This window comes from Notothenia rossii (genome assembly GCF_949606895.1).
Source record: "Notothenia rossii genome assembly, chromosome: 8".
Classification (NCBI taxonomy): domain Eukaryota; kingdom Metazoa; phylum Chordata; class Actinopteri; order Perciformes; family Nototheniidae; genus Notothenia; species Notothenia rossii.
The window spans coordinates 60,410,899-60,426,176 of NC_136906.1; the positions used below are offsets into that span (position 1 = coordinate 60,410,899).

The 15,278-nt window shown below is 38.7% G+C and overlaps 1 protein-coding gene across 1 annotated transcript in view; it reads left to right on the forward strand.

Moving 5' to 3' along the window:
- opn8a (opsin 8, group member a) overlaps positions 1-15,278 on the forward strand; it is a gene marked incomplete at both ends in the record, with an annotated part of 98,026 nt that overhangs the window by 69,317 nt on the left and 13,431 nt on the right. Inside the window, one exon of the mRNA XM_079642178.1 lies at positions 12,225-12,550. Coding sequence (XP_079498304.1) covers positions 12,225-12,550 — 326 coding nt within the window. The remainder of the gene's footprint in view (positions 1-12,224; positions 12,551-15,278) is intronic.

The following is a 15,278-nucleotide window of genomic DNA, read 5'->3' on the forward strand; positions in this document are numbered from 1 at the left end:
TAGTTAAACATAACTATGGTAACACGCTTCATAAAATCATTTCTGATTTGAATAGATGGTTTTCACTGCCTAACTCACTTTGCAGCCGTGTATCAATAATCAAGATGAACATTCTACCCAGAGTTAATTTGTTTAGTTCAATGCTACCTCTTCCTCCACCAACTCAGTATTGGAGCAAGCTACAGACAGCTGTGATGAAATGTTTGTGGCAAGGCAAACGCCCACGCATCAAGCTCTCTACAATGCAGCGGGGTGCTAGTGAATTAATTTCAGAAAAAGAAAAAAAAAGTTTGAGAAACACTGCGCTAGTGGATTGTCAAAGAAAAAAATTCTATTCAAACGTTATTATTAATAATAATTTTTTAAAAAAATTATAAAAAGAAAATTAATCAATTTTTTGTTATTATTATTTTTTATTTTTTTCCATTTTTATTTTGTAATCATCTCGCGACCCCCACTCACTTTGTGAACCACTGCTTTAAATAACTCTACCTGTGCAGGCTTGCATCTATCTTGTAGTCCAATACTAACTGCACAATATTTACTGACACTGAGCGGTGAACATATATCACTGTGCAGACGTGGAACATTCTGCTGCAGTTGAATTCACTATTTGATATAACACTAACATTCCTCACAATAGACCTCAATAGTCATCTCTTATGGTGTACATGCTTTTTTAATAACATTTTTGAATGGAACATTCATAAATCAAAATAAATATAACTTAAATATACATGACCTCTTAAATTAAAATGAAGTCAACATTAACACCAATATTATCATTTATAAAATGCTATAACAAAAAAAAAAACATAAGCAGCAGATTTTTTAATTAAATATACATACCAACTTCAAAATAAGCGGGTATTAAAGTGTAAACGGACAGCAAAAGGGAAATGTAAGTGAAAAGGCCTGATGGTGGTGCTAAATCAGAGGCTCTTACCTGTTCTCAGTCTTTTTCTCATCGTGCATCTTGTGTGTAGTGATCCAATATCGTTACCATATCCTTGCCCTTTAACAGTTATAACGACCCCTTGCTCAGCCTTACTCACCAAGAGCCCAGCGCCTAGCCTTCTTACAGGCTAAGTCACTGATCAAGTCCTTGAAGTCCAGCTTTCTAGCCAACTGGCTTTCAATGGACAGCATGGCAAGACTGCAAAGCCTCAAGTTAAATGAATCGTAAGTTTAGTGAGTACATTATCAATATAACGTTATATTAATGTTAATTGTTGATGATTGATGAAAGGTTACTTAAACATTTTTTCTTAATGTTCTAAAAATGTTTGGGGCCCCTGTCAGTCACGGGCCCTTAGAATCGTCCTAACTTTTCACTCCCTTACGGCGCCCCTGCTTACACCCTTCAAGATCTTTTTTATTAGAACATTCCTATTGCTCATTGTCGTTGCAGGTTCGGCCCCTATGTATCACGATTGCTGTCTGTCTGGAGGGCGGTAGAGAAACTATGTGGCTGCCCCTGTGCATGGAATCCATGTTCCCCATTATTTAACAATGCCAGATAGTTGATTGGTGGCGATCCCATTCAGTTTCCTCAGTGGAAAGTGAGAGGGGTTCATATACTGGGGAACGTCTATGGAGATGAAGGTCTGCGTTCGTTTCAGGAGTTGTGTACAGAATTTGATTTACCTCGTTCCTCCTTTTTCTTTTATCTACAGTTGAGGTCGGCTTTAAAGGCTAACGGTGTTCCATTGCAAAGTCCTCTATCACCACACCCGCTGCATAAAATTCTACACTCCACTACAAGTGGCCTTGTTTCCAAACTTTACTGGTTAATTTCACAACACGCTTATAGACCATGGCGTTAGAGGCGATATGGAGGGCAGATATCCCAGATCTGGATCCAGAGTTTGATTGAGATGAACTCTGGTCCAATATACTAATAGCTTGATAGGAATCCTGACCACCAGCACATACATTATAATTTCGCTCATAGAGTTTACCTTACGCCTTAATGAAAATAATTGCTGATCCAAATTGCACTCTATGTGACGTAGAGGCTATTGGTACTTATCTACATATGTTCTCGGAATGTCCGCCAGTGGCCAGATTCTGGGAGATGGTTGCCTCTAACCTTTTGGCGATATTTGAGACTAACTTGCCTTATTCACCTGTTACACTTATTCTACACGACCTGTCCAACCTGGGTTTAACCCTGACCAAAAGGCGAGCACTATTAGCCGCGCTTACAGCAGCAAAAAAATTGGTTGCGACTAGCTGGAAGCCTCCCCATTCCTTCTCACTTAAGGTCTGGGCCCAACATATCTAGACATAACGTATCTAGAAATATCGAGAGCCCGGGGACATGGGGCGAAGGAGTCAGCAATAGAGATGTGGACTTTGCTCATTGTGAACCTAAAAAGCATATTAGGAGAACTATCTAATGGGAAAAACCAGTCAATCAATTTGATCTGTCACATATTCATTTGAAGTAGCGCAGGGGAATTTGTGGAGGCGCTTAAATTAGAAAAAAACTGCCTCATAAAGCACGTTGAATAAGCCATTGGGAAAATGTTAGGGATAGGTATATCGCCCAAGGACACGCACTACATCAAAGAGTTAAGAAAGATTTTATCTTCTAGAACCTTAACCTTTAGCTTTAAACCTTCCAGATTATCATTACCCTTATGTGGTGACTCGACAGATATGTTAGGTTTAGTTATATTTTTACTCTAGTTTTGTGTTTTGATCTTGTCACTTCCTGTTTTTATTTTGAAAGTAATCTTTCCTCTCATTCCAGATCCCACATTTCCTGCCTTTGTGTGTTTCCCGCCCGTGAGATTGCTTGGCCTTGCCCTGATAGTTTTCACCTGTGCCCATCCCCCTCACCTATAGATAGCCCTGGTGTTTCTTTGTTCCTTTGTCAGTTCGTTATGTTTCATGTCGTGAGAACCTGGGCCTTTTGACTCCTGATACCTACCTTGAGATTTAGACCTTTTGCCAAGTGAGTTTTTGTGTTGCTGTACAACTTAGTTTTGGCTATTTAACTACTTTCTATTTTTTGAAAGTACGATTTAATTTTTGTTATTAAAGAACATTATATTTTTTGGACAACTGTCTTCAAGTCCTGCTTTTGGGTCCTGCGTCCTGTTTCTCGGTTCATAACATCTTACGTGTGTGTGTGTGTGTGTCCGCGCAGCACCATGGCTGAGAAAAGATAAGGCTGAGTGTCAGGGGCGGATCTACGTGGGGCAAGGGGGGGCAGCTGCCCCCCCCACTAAAGAGATTTCCCCCCAGCTGCCCCCCTAACTTTTTGTTTCTTAAAACTGTTATTAGTAAATCGAAAGACCACTATGTCCACAACAACCTTCTCAAATCATTATAGCAAGCAATTCATTGACCTATTTTAATCATGAGTAACCTAAACTATGGAGTCAGATTTGTGTCAATATTCTAGCACGCAAAACAAGCTACTCACGAGCGGAAAACTTGCTTTTACACGCGCTTGAAATGACCCTCTCGCTCGCGGAGTCTGTCTGCGCGCGCGTGAAAAGCTTCTGACACTTTGGGGCGGCGCCACTGAACTTTGATTGACAGCTGCCAGGAAACCTGGAGTTGTCAGGTTTGATAAATGCCTGAACTACCAAGAGCCGAGGAGTGACAGCAGCAATATCAGTTGGACGAGATTCAAATGTCACTATTATTATCTATTACTATTACTATCACTATTCAAATTTAGAATGGCTAATAGTCAGTCTATATGGTGCTGGCGCAGCGTACACACACCGGGTGACACAGCTGCAGACTCAGAGAGAGAGAGCAGCGACTGAGCTGTCCCCAGCATCTGGAGGTGAAGACCGTTACGTAGCCTACCCGTTGGATCATTTTGTCCTTGTATTGTAAGCTTGTATTATTGTAAGTAAAGACACAAAGAGTTTAATACACACTATTCAAAACGGTGTGTTTGTATTGTGTTTAACGGACGGTCTCCTTTTCAGGCCGTTTCATTAGCCAACAACACATTACACAGTGACTTTGCTAGCTAGCTAGGTGATCGATCATTTTAATTTTGTTGGCTAAGCAGTTTAAAAAATACGTAGGTTACCCTTACATGTCACAGCAATGAATTAAAAAGTTACATCGCAAATGTTTACCGCATAGACTGTAAATAGAGGAGTACCGTCAAACTAGTAAATAGTCTGAACACAAATGCTTTAATGATTTTTACTTTTCTGATTTAATTTAATTTTTTTGAATTTCTAAATCGCCAGACAGTGTAATGTATTACGAGGATTTTAAACAGTGCTTCACATCTTGACTTTTGCAGGCCTGTAGTTGTTGGAATAAAAATGAAAAGAAAAGGGAATATCACTTATTTTTTTAACACAACAGGTCAGAGAACTGAAAATGAGGACAAGAGAGAGGGAAATGAAAAAGGAGAGGAGAGTACAGTGGAGAGGCCAGGAGGGTCAGAACATGAGAAGGCCACAGAAGGAGATGAAGAAGTGGATGTGAGAAATGAAGAAGAGGCTTCAGACTCAGAAAGAGGGACAGAGGCAGGAAGTGAGAAGGAGGCTGAGGCAGATGGCAGGGAGGCAGTTACCACTCTAGCTGGACCACATGGTATGTTTTTATTCCCCATCCATTACAGTATCATAGCAACGCATGTCCCTCACATACATACGTGTTATATAGGATTATTTGCGTAAAGATTTACAAATGCATCTTATTATATTAGTGATTATGATCAAACCAAAGATATAAAACAAATGCTATGATAGAGAACAACTTTACGCCTGCCTTAATAATAATTAATTAAATAATTATATTGACAATTCTATATCTTTCTTTTAGATATATCAAAATGCAAAGGTGATGCAGCAGTCCAGCCCAATCTTAAGACATTTCCCAAAACACTACATGGAGCAGCAAAGAGAAGCTTTCACAAGGAGTGGTACAGTTCTTGGCCATGGCTTGAGTATTCCCTCTCTCAAGATGCAGCATACTGCTTTGCATGCAGACATTTTGCTTCTGCAAAAGCAAGTGTTTTCACAGCAGAACGTGGCTATTAAAACTGGAAGAAGGCCACCTCCAAAGATAGTGGGTCCAGTGTACATGCCAGATCAGACACACATGTAAATGCCATGATTGTATGGACAGAATACAAAAGCATGGAGCCGGGAGAAATACAACTATTCTTGGAATGATGGGAGATGAAAATCAAAAACAAGTAACCGAAAATCAAAAATACATAAACTCTTTGGCCGAGATTTGACTTTTGACAGCTACTCAAAACATTTCCCAACGTGGCCATGATGAGTCTGAAACTTCCAAAAACAAGGGAAATTGCTTTGAGATTTTAGATGTTGTAAGTAAACACGATCCCTTAGTTAAAAGACGATTGTCAGAGGGTCCCAGGAATGCAAAGTACACCAGCAAAGGCACTCAAAACGAAATGTTAGAATGCTTAGCAGAAATCGTAAGAGAGGACATTATAAAAGAGGTTAAAGAAAGTGAACACTTTTCTATTTTAGCACATGAGACTAAAGATGTGAAAAAAATTGAGCAGCTGTCTCTGGTCGTACGCTATTATTATAATGGTGTGGTTCAGGAGAGCTTCCTTGAGTACCAAAAAGCAGAGCACTTGGATGCAGCCAGTTTGACAAAGAAAATCATTTCCTGTCTTGAGAAGTATGGGCTGGAATACAAAGAGAACCTGGTGGGCCAAGGCTATGATGGGGCTGCAGTCATGAGTGGCAGGTGCTCTGGTGTGCAAACAAGGGTTAAGGAAGTGGCCAAATATGCATTTTATGTTCACTGCAACGCACATTGTTTGAATCTTGTCATTGTTGACTGTGTGAAGAGTGTCCCAGAAGCTGCATGTTTTTTCATGTTGCTGGAAAGACTGTATACATTAATCTCAGGCTCACATGTTCACAATAAGTGGATGGATGTCCAGAAAGAAATGTTCACTGGGGTCCCACGGGAACTACCAAGACTTAGTGACAATAGATGGGCCTGTCGCTATGCTGCATGTAGAAACCTCATGGACAGGCTGACTGCAGTCATAAGGGTGCTGGATGACATTTCAGATGAGGCCAATCCACAGAGAGCTGTAGACGCAAGAGGGCTACGTTCTCAAATTGACCTTAATTTCATAGATCTCCTAGCTGTTTTCAGAAAAGTGCTAGGTGAAGCAAAGTTTTTATCTGAGATGCTCCAGTCACCTAATGTTGACCTTACCAAAGCAGCTGACCTTACTGAAACCCTCAGATAGACTTTTGAAGAATATCGCAAAGAAGAGAGCTTTAATGAGCTGCGGAATACAGTCATTAAATGACTGCAACATTTCTACCATTGCCAAATCAAAAAGAACCAGACACACATCTAGCCGACTACATGATAGCCTTGTAACATCTACAGTCGGACAGAGAACACGTATTGACAGCAAAGATTCCTTCAGAATAGGTACATTCACTACCGTCGTTGACTCAATGACCAGAGAGATGGCCAGGCGCTTTTCAAAGTTTAGCAGCAACATAATGAGGGGTATATAAGCTTTAAACCCTTCAAGCAATGGTTTCTTAAAGGAAGAATTTGTTTTGTTGGTGGCTGAGGCATATGGCTCTGACTGGCAAGACTTGAAAACTGAGATACACCAGGCAAAAAGACTTCTGGAAAGAAACAGAACAAATGGCAAAGTAAACCCGTCCAGTCTGACTGAGTTTGTGAAGTTCTTGGAACCTTTTCGAGAGGTTTTTCTGCGAACTTTTTCGCTTATGTAAGATTGCTATTGTTTTACCAGTGAGTACTGCAGGGTCTGAGCGAAGCTTTTCAACTTTGAAGCTTGTAAAAAATCACCTGCGCACAACCATGGCAGAGGACCGACTGAGGAATCTAGCAATTCTCAGCATTGAGAAAGAGCGTGCAAAAGCAATAGACATGGATATTTTTGTCAAACGTTTTGCTGCACAGCACAACAACCGGCGCCTCAAGCTATCTTAAAATAGATAGGTGATGTCTTTACGTCCAAGGACTTAAGTTGTACAAAAGTAATTTCACTGTTGTGTGTACTGTGTCAAATTTGATATAGTCTGCTTGTATTTTGCCTGCCGTTGTATATTTTTTATTGAGAAATTATTGTAATTCTTGTATTAATTTAATTTTTCTGAAACTTTTATTTTTCAATGATGATAATATGCACAGTCTTGTTTTGTTTGATTACTAGGCATGTTAATCTTTGGGATACTATAACAATAAATAGTTGAAATGTATGTCTGTGTTTTAGTGTTTTGTGTAGTGGATTCATCCATCCTCCCATGCCCCCCTGCCAAAACCTCTTGCCACCCCTTTGCAACCCTGTCTCCTAAAAATTACGTTCCCACAGAACTAAACTGCATTCTCAATTACGTTTAGCTAGACACTTATTTTCTCCCACGTTACGTTCGTTATGAACGTATCTCAAATAAGTTTATTTTCTACATATCTTCTAGAAACAAATGTTCTCCCACGTTACGTTTCTTATGAAAGTATCTTAAAGATGTTTATTTTCTACATATCTTTGCCATTTATTGTATTGCTTATAATAATGATAATAGTCATTTATAAATATAATTTTAGAGCACACATTTGAAATCAGTCGGCGAGGCTGTAATTTCGCCGGCTGTTACTCTCATGAGCGAGGCAGAAAATAATAGTTTTAACATGCCAAAAAGCTGCTGTTTCGTTTATTGCACCTCAAACATTAAAACAAATCCAGAGTTACGTGTTTCTGTACTTCCTCTAAGAAGAAAGGACAGTAACAGAAGATCTCTGTGACGACAGATGTGGTGTTGTTAATGCGATATGATATCCGAAAAAAGATTCTGATACTTGACGATCTGGAGGAGAAAGGTTGTGGAGCCTCCGTTGATATGCCGTTGTAAATGGCTTGATGGAAAGGTGTGTAGTCGGGGAGGGTGCACAGCTGATTGCAGCAGGTGAGTGGAGGTCGAGCCGGGAGCCAGGAGTGACAGCCACCACGCACACACAAACAGCACAGACAGGGGGAAACAAACAAACACAAAGGAGACGGCTGGAGCAGTACAGCCACCACAGCGTTACCTAATGCAGCTCCACACTACGTCTTACGGTGCCGTGTACCGGAGGGGAGAGAGAGAGAACAGCGAAGGGAGGGAGAGAGAAGTAATACAGCTTCCTGATAAAGCCTTGGAGAGTATGTGCTGCAGGGAGGTGGATGCACAACACACCCAGGAACGAACGTTAGCTCCGGTCCTTTTTACTGTGGACTCGATGTCCTGACAGTCTGGTATTTGTGCAACCTGCACAAACACAATACTGCACCATGATTACAAATGGTGAAATACAATGTAAAACTACCGAAAAATACCAGCTCACTAAAACACAACCGCTCAACTCAACGCAACTACTAACTATACCCGCGGTCAGAGAGCGGAGATGTTTACCCTTTGTTATGTAATATGACGCGTTTCACGTATGACCTTAAAAAAAAAGCCGTTTTTAAGAGCAGAGCTCAAAATTGCTCCTTTCCCTCTGAATTCCTGCTCTTATGTCTCGTAAAACATATCAAATCCGACATTCACTTTTTTAATTGAAATTTTCAAGCAAATTTAAGCATAAATGTAGAAGAAAAAAAAACCCTGCAAGATGCTCTTTAAGCTCTTTGAAATTGAAGAAAACCACGGCAGACTATTCAAAACTGGACTCGACCGCCCACCCAGAACTACACATGCTGGCTATTGTGTTTCGCAACATGTTCTCTATGGCACGTCTCTAATTGGAATTGTAGTTTTAAAAGAGGTTTTTGTTTTTCCCAAAATTAGAAGTTGACAGTATTACACTGTGCACAGCCCTGGAGGTTTAAGCGATAGGAAGCACATTGGTGTGGACAAATGTAATTACTAAATGGGTGAAAATCGCTTGTATCCATAATGGGCAGCATATATACCCACATGACAGCTCATTGTTACTTTGTAATTCTACTCCACTACAATTCAGAGGTTAACCTGGTATTTTTACTCCACTACATTTATTTTAGTTACTTTGCAGATTCTGATTAATGATGTGAAATATAAACAACCCTTAAAGCAGACTTTAGTTACACCTGAGTACAATTCAGGGAAAGGTGATTGTCAAGTGCCAAAAATCAGGAGAGATATTTGATAGTTGGTGCTTGAGAAGACTAAACATTTATCTGCAGATCTCTATAAAGTATATTAATTACTCGTTATTTAGTTAATTAAAAACTGTATATAATTGCTATTTTGCACATCCCTTTCAAGATTTCCTAAGATTTATTGACATATCATATACACAACTACGGTGTAGTTATGCAAGAGTGCATTACAAGACATCTTCAATATGTGTGTGTACCTCCACCATTAAACTGTCAAATTCTGCACAATTCTTATACTATCTACATACATAAGAGTATAATTAATGTGTATAATATCAGTTAAAATAAGTGCTTCAACATAGTTAACATTGCAGGAAAGCAATATATTAGACGTTAAGTACTTTGTCAGGCTTAATATGTCTATTTGTAGATAGATACCCCAAAGCTTTTTTCTTATTTGAAAGAAGACCTTAACCTAAAGTATTCTTAAATGTGTTAAAAAAGGTTAATTAGTTTGTCTGTTTTGCACATCCTCCTATTAATATCTTTGTACATCCAGCACTAAACTGTTTTATTGTAGAGATCACTTACAGTATCTTCTTGATTTTTTATATTCTATATTTCTATCCTTGACCTTCTACTTTCCCCCTTTGAAAGTATGTACTATTTGTTTCATCAAATAACATTATTCAACTAAAATAACATTATTCAACAAAAATAATTCAATAACATGCTTTAACCACTAGGCGGTGCACACAAGGTACACACAGCATACTAATAATAACTTTGTATTATTAGTTTAGGACACTTATGTATGTATAACATCTGAAGATGTGTAGTTTACTAGTTTTATTCATGTTTTTACATAAGTTTACAGGATATTGATATACTAGTTCTCATGTTTTACTTCTACACATTAATATCTGATTTGTAAAACATCACAGACAGAAAGGTATATCCGTCATTTAATGTAAGATATTGAAATTGTGATTCCATAGATGTGTCTCCCATCACCCAAATCCCATGACTATTCTCTCAATTCAGTATTTACATTCTTATATTCAAAGAAAATCAGTAATATCTTTAAAAACTAAAAGTCCTTTTCTATCAGCTGTGCACCGTTATGGTGTAAATATAACCTATCTACCAATTTGATCAAATATAAAAGTCAGCTGAATTAGTATTGATACTGCGAGGAGACGTATTTTGTGAAAAGACATGCAAGATGTTGTTTAATTGTTGATATATTTATGATCCACGTCATATATTCAGTTTTGGCGGCAGTTCTTCAAGTTTCTCCAGAAGTCTTCTCATCAGGGCTCTATAAATAAAGAACTACGGCAGATGTGTAATATGTAATGCAGCCGAACCGTGTATTACAATGCAGTTATGTGATAACTTCCAAAGAGAAAAGCAAGAACACTCGGGATAAAGTATTATTTTATTTTTTAAAAAGGTTTTTCGGATATCATATCGCATTAACATCATATCCCAACATGCATTGCGGCTAAAACATCCAATCAACGAGCTTCAAGCTGAGGATCTTGGGTAATCTGTTCAGTGGGTGGTTTGTGGTGTGTATCGCTCGAAATGTCCCTTATAGGCCTAAGTCTGTTTCCGGGTGACTTTATTTACGGCTAAAAAGCCCAAGATTATAGAATTAAACGAATAAATAAAAACAAGGATAATTGTGTGTTATTGTTGAGTAATTAAAAGTGTTTTATTTAGAAAAGAATAACAAATTAGATGGAAAAAAATATTTAAAAGAAGTACAGATTTATTTTCCTCACAGACTGCAAAAAAAGTCTGACATTATACGATTTAAAATAAAAACAAATCAATAAAAAGATAAAACACTGGCATGTAATTTACGTTAGAATAAATACATGAGAGTAAAATCTACGTCACTTAACAGCCCCGCCCACTTTTGGGGAAACCAACGCTGTCATTTGAACGGCGATCAAGCCACAGAGATCTTCTTTTACTGTCCTTTGTTCTTAGAGGAAGTACAGAAACACGTAACTCTGGATTTGTTTTAATGTTTGAGGTGCAATAAACGACACAGCAGCTTTTTGGCATGATGAAACTATTATTTTCGGCCTCGCTCATGAGAGTAACAGCTGGCGAAATTTCAGCCTTGCCTACTGATTTCAAATGTGTGCTCTAAAATGATATTTATAAATGACTATTATCATTAACACAAGCAAGACAATAAATGGCAAAGATATGTAGAAAATAAACGTATTTGAGATACTTTCTTAACGAACGTAACGTGAGAGAAAATACGTTTCTAGCTAAACGTAATTGACAATGCAGTTTAGTTCTGTGGGAACGTAATTTTTAGGAGACAGGGTTGCCCTTTGCCATCCCATGTAAAATTATCTAGATCCGCCACTGCTGTGTGTGTGTGTGTGTGTGTGTGTGTGTGTGTGTGTGTGTGTGTGTGTGTGTGTGTGTGTGTGTGTGTGTGTGTGTGTGTGTGTGTGTGTGTGTGTGTGTGTGTGTGTGTGTGTGTGTGTGTGTGTGTGTGTGTGTGTGTGTGTGTGTGTGTGTGTGTGTGTGTGTGTGTGTGTGTGTGTGTTTTTTTTACTCGCTACAGGGTGTACTTTGAGGGTATGTGACTTTGCACACCGTTTCCATGCAGAAAAACGTACATAACACACACACAAGGGGGCAGATAATAACCGGAAAAGCATGTCATGGGAACTTTAAAGTTACGTTGCAGTCGCCGCAGTTTCAGCTGTTGCTAGGCAGTAGAATGTGTTATTTTCTCTTTAATGACCGGCTCACTTCAAATGATCCCTTGCATATTGACATTCTGGCTCTGGCAATGTATGTAAAAATATTCAGCTCACCACATGACTGCTGATACTGCCACAGCTCCATCCCAACAATCTCCTTCTTATGTGCTTAGCATTGTTGCTTTAACTAAGATGTAATGTTCTGTTTGTGTGGGGATTAGCTCTCCCGGAATCCCCTTTATGGTCAGATTCTTTAATCTCAAAGAGCAGAACGTTTCCCATCAAATAGATTTGTCTCTGATTGAACTCAATTATAATGGTTCTGCAGCGCCTACACTTCAGCATGTAACAGACTCCTCACTACTAATTGAATATCTGTTTGTCCACAGGTGTCAAGTTCCAAAGGAGAACCGTTGGTTTTGTGATCAGTGGGATCTGGCTGTATTCCGGGCTGTGGGCGGTGCTCCCTCTGATGGGATGGGGCAGCTACGGGCCGGAGCCGTTTGGAATCTCCTGCTCGATAGACTGGACTGGTTATGGGATGTCCCTGAACCACTCAACCTTCATCATTGCTATGTCTGTTCTCTGCACATTCGTCCCCTGTCTGGTCATCCTTTTCACTTATTTTGGCATTGCGTGGAAGCTGCACAGGGCCTACCAATCCATCCAGAGCAACGATTTGCAATGTCGCAGTGTTGAGAAGAAAATAACTCTGGTAAGTATAAGGCAATCAATGACATAATGAGACGGTCAGTTTTTTCTTTCACTGATTGCACATCTTAATGAGGCAAAAAATCTCACAAATTAATTTGTGAAATCCAGATAGTGATTAAAAATGCCTTATTCCTCAACTGGGGTTAAAGAAAAAAAGCTGTGAGGAACTTCAAATGATTATATGCTTCGTAAAGGCAATGGAAAGAGATGTTATTAACTCAAATCAATGCAAAACACAAGAATAGATACAAGAAAACAAAGGAAAAGAAACCAAAATGAAATCACAACTGTATTATTTCAATTTGCCTCTATTCTCGAGAATTGTACCGACCTCAATTGAATAATATGACAGAAAAACATGGACACATTTTCAGAATTCAAAGACATGCACCTAAAAAAATATGGATAAAACAAATGCATTAAATATATATATTTTTGTATGTATATCTTCAGGCAGGTACATGTATATCCTTTATCAAAAACCTCATAGCCGGGAGCAATTTCTCAGCAGCAGCCCTGCCTATTTCGTCCTTTGTGTCTGCTGTCAGAGGAAGGCATATTTTGAAAAGTACTGTATATCTTCAGTCTGTTATGTTATGTTATTTCAATATGTGTACATAGCTGAATATGTATAATCGTCACATCACATCATGGGGATAATCATTTGTCAAAGCGATTCTGCAGGCTCTATCTGGGCCAAGACTATTTGAAAGACGAACATATCTATTTGAGCATTGACATAAAATTGTTTTCCGATTAAGCTGGATCGTTCTGACAACATTGACAAAGTCGATTTAGTTGGTGTAAATAATCGCCTGCTGATTCTGCTCCCCCCGTCACATGAAGCAGCTTAAGAAAACAACCAAGACAAATGAAGAATAAATTATAGCTTTGCATGTGAAGGCCCCTGGGAGGGGGGCTAAAGGGATGTGGCCCGCATTGAACTCGTCCAGACACCAGTGAAACGGGATAGATAAAAATCCTTTGATTTGTGGAGGAATGATGGACAGGAGGCCACTGTCTACATCTGCTGCTATTAATTGTCTGGTAAAAAAGACAGAATATATATATTTCTCAACAATAGAGTTAGCATAGACAGCACTCTTCTGAAGATCAACACGTTATTTTAGCGTTACCGCTATGTGAGGATTACATTCAGTATAGAAACAAAGTTTAGCAATGTAAACTGTAACACTCATCACCACAACAGGACCATGTTGTGTCAAGCTAAACTCAGCTACCAAGATATTGTTAATGATGTGTCCAAGTTTCCCAGTTAAAGGCTTCATTTTTCTAATCAATATACATCCATATCCAAATATCTGAAAGAATTGTGCTTTTGATGATAAAAACATGAAATTTGGCACACTGTTAGAGCATGCCCTAAGGAAGATGTTTGGCTATAGGGCCATCGCAAATGTGTCCAATGGTTGTTATTTTACCAGTAGCTTAGGATCTAGACCACCTAGGATCTTGATTCTGGTGGCTAATCCTACATTTTCAAGGATGGGGAATGCATTGGTACTATTTACAACATGCTAGAATGTAGCTAACTAGGTGTATCTGGTATTCAGGGAACAAAATGCACAGTAAAACCATTAACATATTTATTATGGTGAAGTAATACATGTTACATAATATATATGTAATATTACAGGTTTTCAACTAAATGCAGACTTAGTTCTGAAAACTATGGCGTTATATTTGTGCCTCTATCCTGAGCATGCGATGAAACATGTTGAGCATAGAAAATGCGATTGAGCGCACACTTGAACATTTTTGAGCCCAGAGAAATATATTTTCTCTCATAAAACTCCTGACCCGTGCGCAAGCAGACCGCTGCACGCGCTCTCTCTCTCCCTCGCTCGCTCGACCTCTCCACCCTGTGCGCTCTCAGCTTTGCCTGCCTGCTCGCTGAAGTTGTCACAGCGTTACAAATGTGCCACAAAACCAACCAATTGGAGAACTCGAGAAGGTCAATTCTGATTGGCTGGTCCAGCGCCATGTAGAGAGAAGAGTTGCGACAGCGGAAGTCCAAAATGCTTGATCTTCACGTGGTTCAGAGAGACTCAGAAAGTTCCCGGAAGTTTGTGGCGGGCCATTTGAATCACGATTTGAATGCATTAATAACAGGATAGAAATGCAATTTTTGGTAGTTATTGGTCAATAAAGGTTTTGATTTGCAATATGTATACAACATATCGATATGTGTATGTAGTTACATCAATGTGTTTTTTGTTTTTTTTAAGTAAAATGTGCTAATATTTGAGGATTAAGATAAAATAAGAAGTACTTTATTGATACCAATTGGGGAAATGTTTACGCTGCAGCAGCAAAAGACAAGTCATTGTACATTAGACAGTTAAAAGACTAGAATTAAACAATCGAAAATGTAAACATCTTAAATAGAAATAAAATAGCATTACAAAAAGTAGCAAATATACATAGATAGTGTGAACAGCTATCTTACCTGTTAACATATACATGTTAGGCTAACGTTGCCTTGGTTACAGAGCCTGTTGCTGTTGTTTATTGCTTTGAATTCTTTAAAACAAATATTATCTTCTTAAACTTGTATGAGTCAAGAACATCACATCCTTATTGATATATTTAGAGGGAGGGAAGGAAGGAAGGTTTCAAAATTCTGATTAGAATCATTTCTACCATTTCTTTAATTCAGGGTGGTTTCAGTAATCCCCTGGTAATTGAGGACATAAGTAATCTAAATG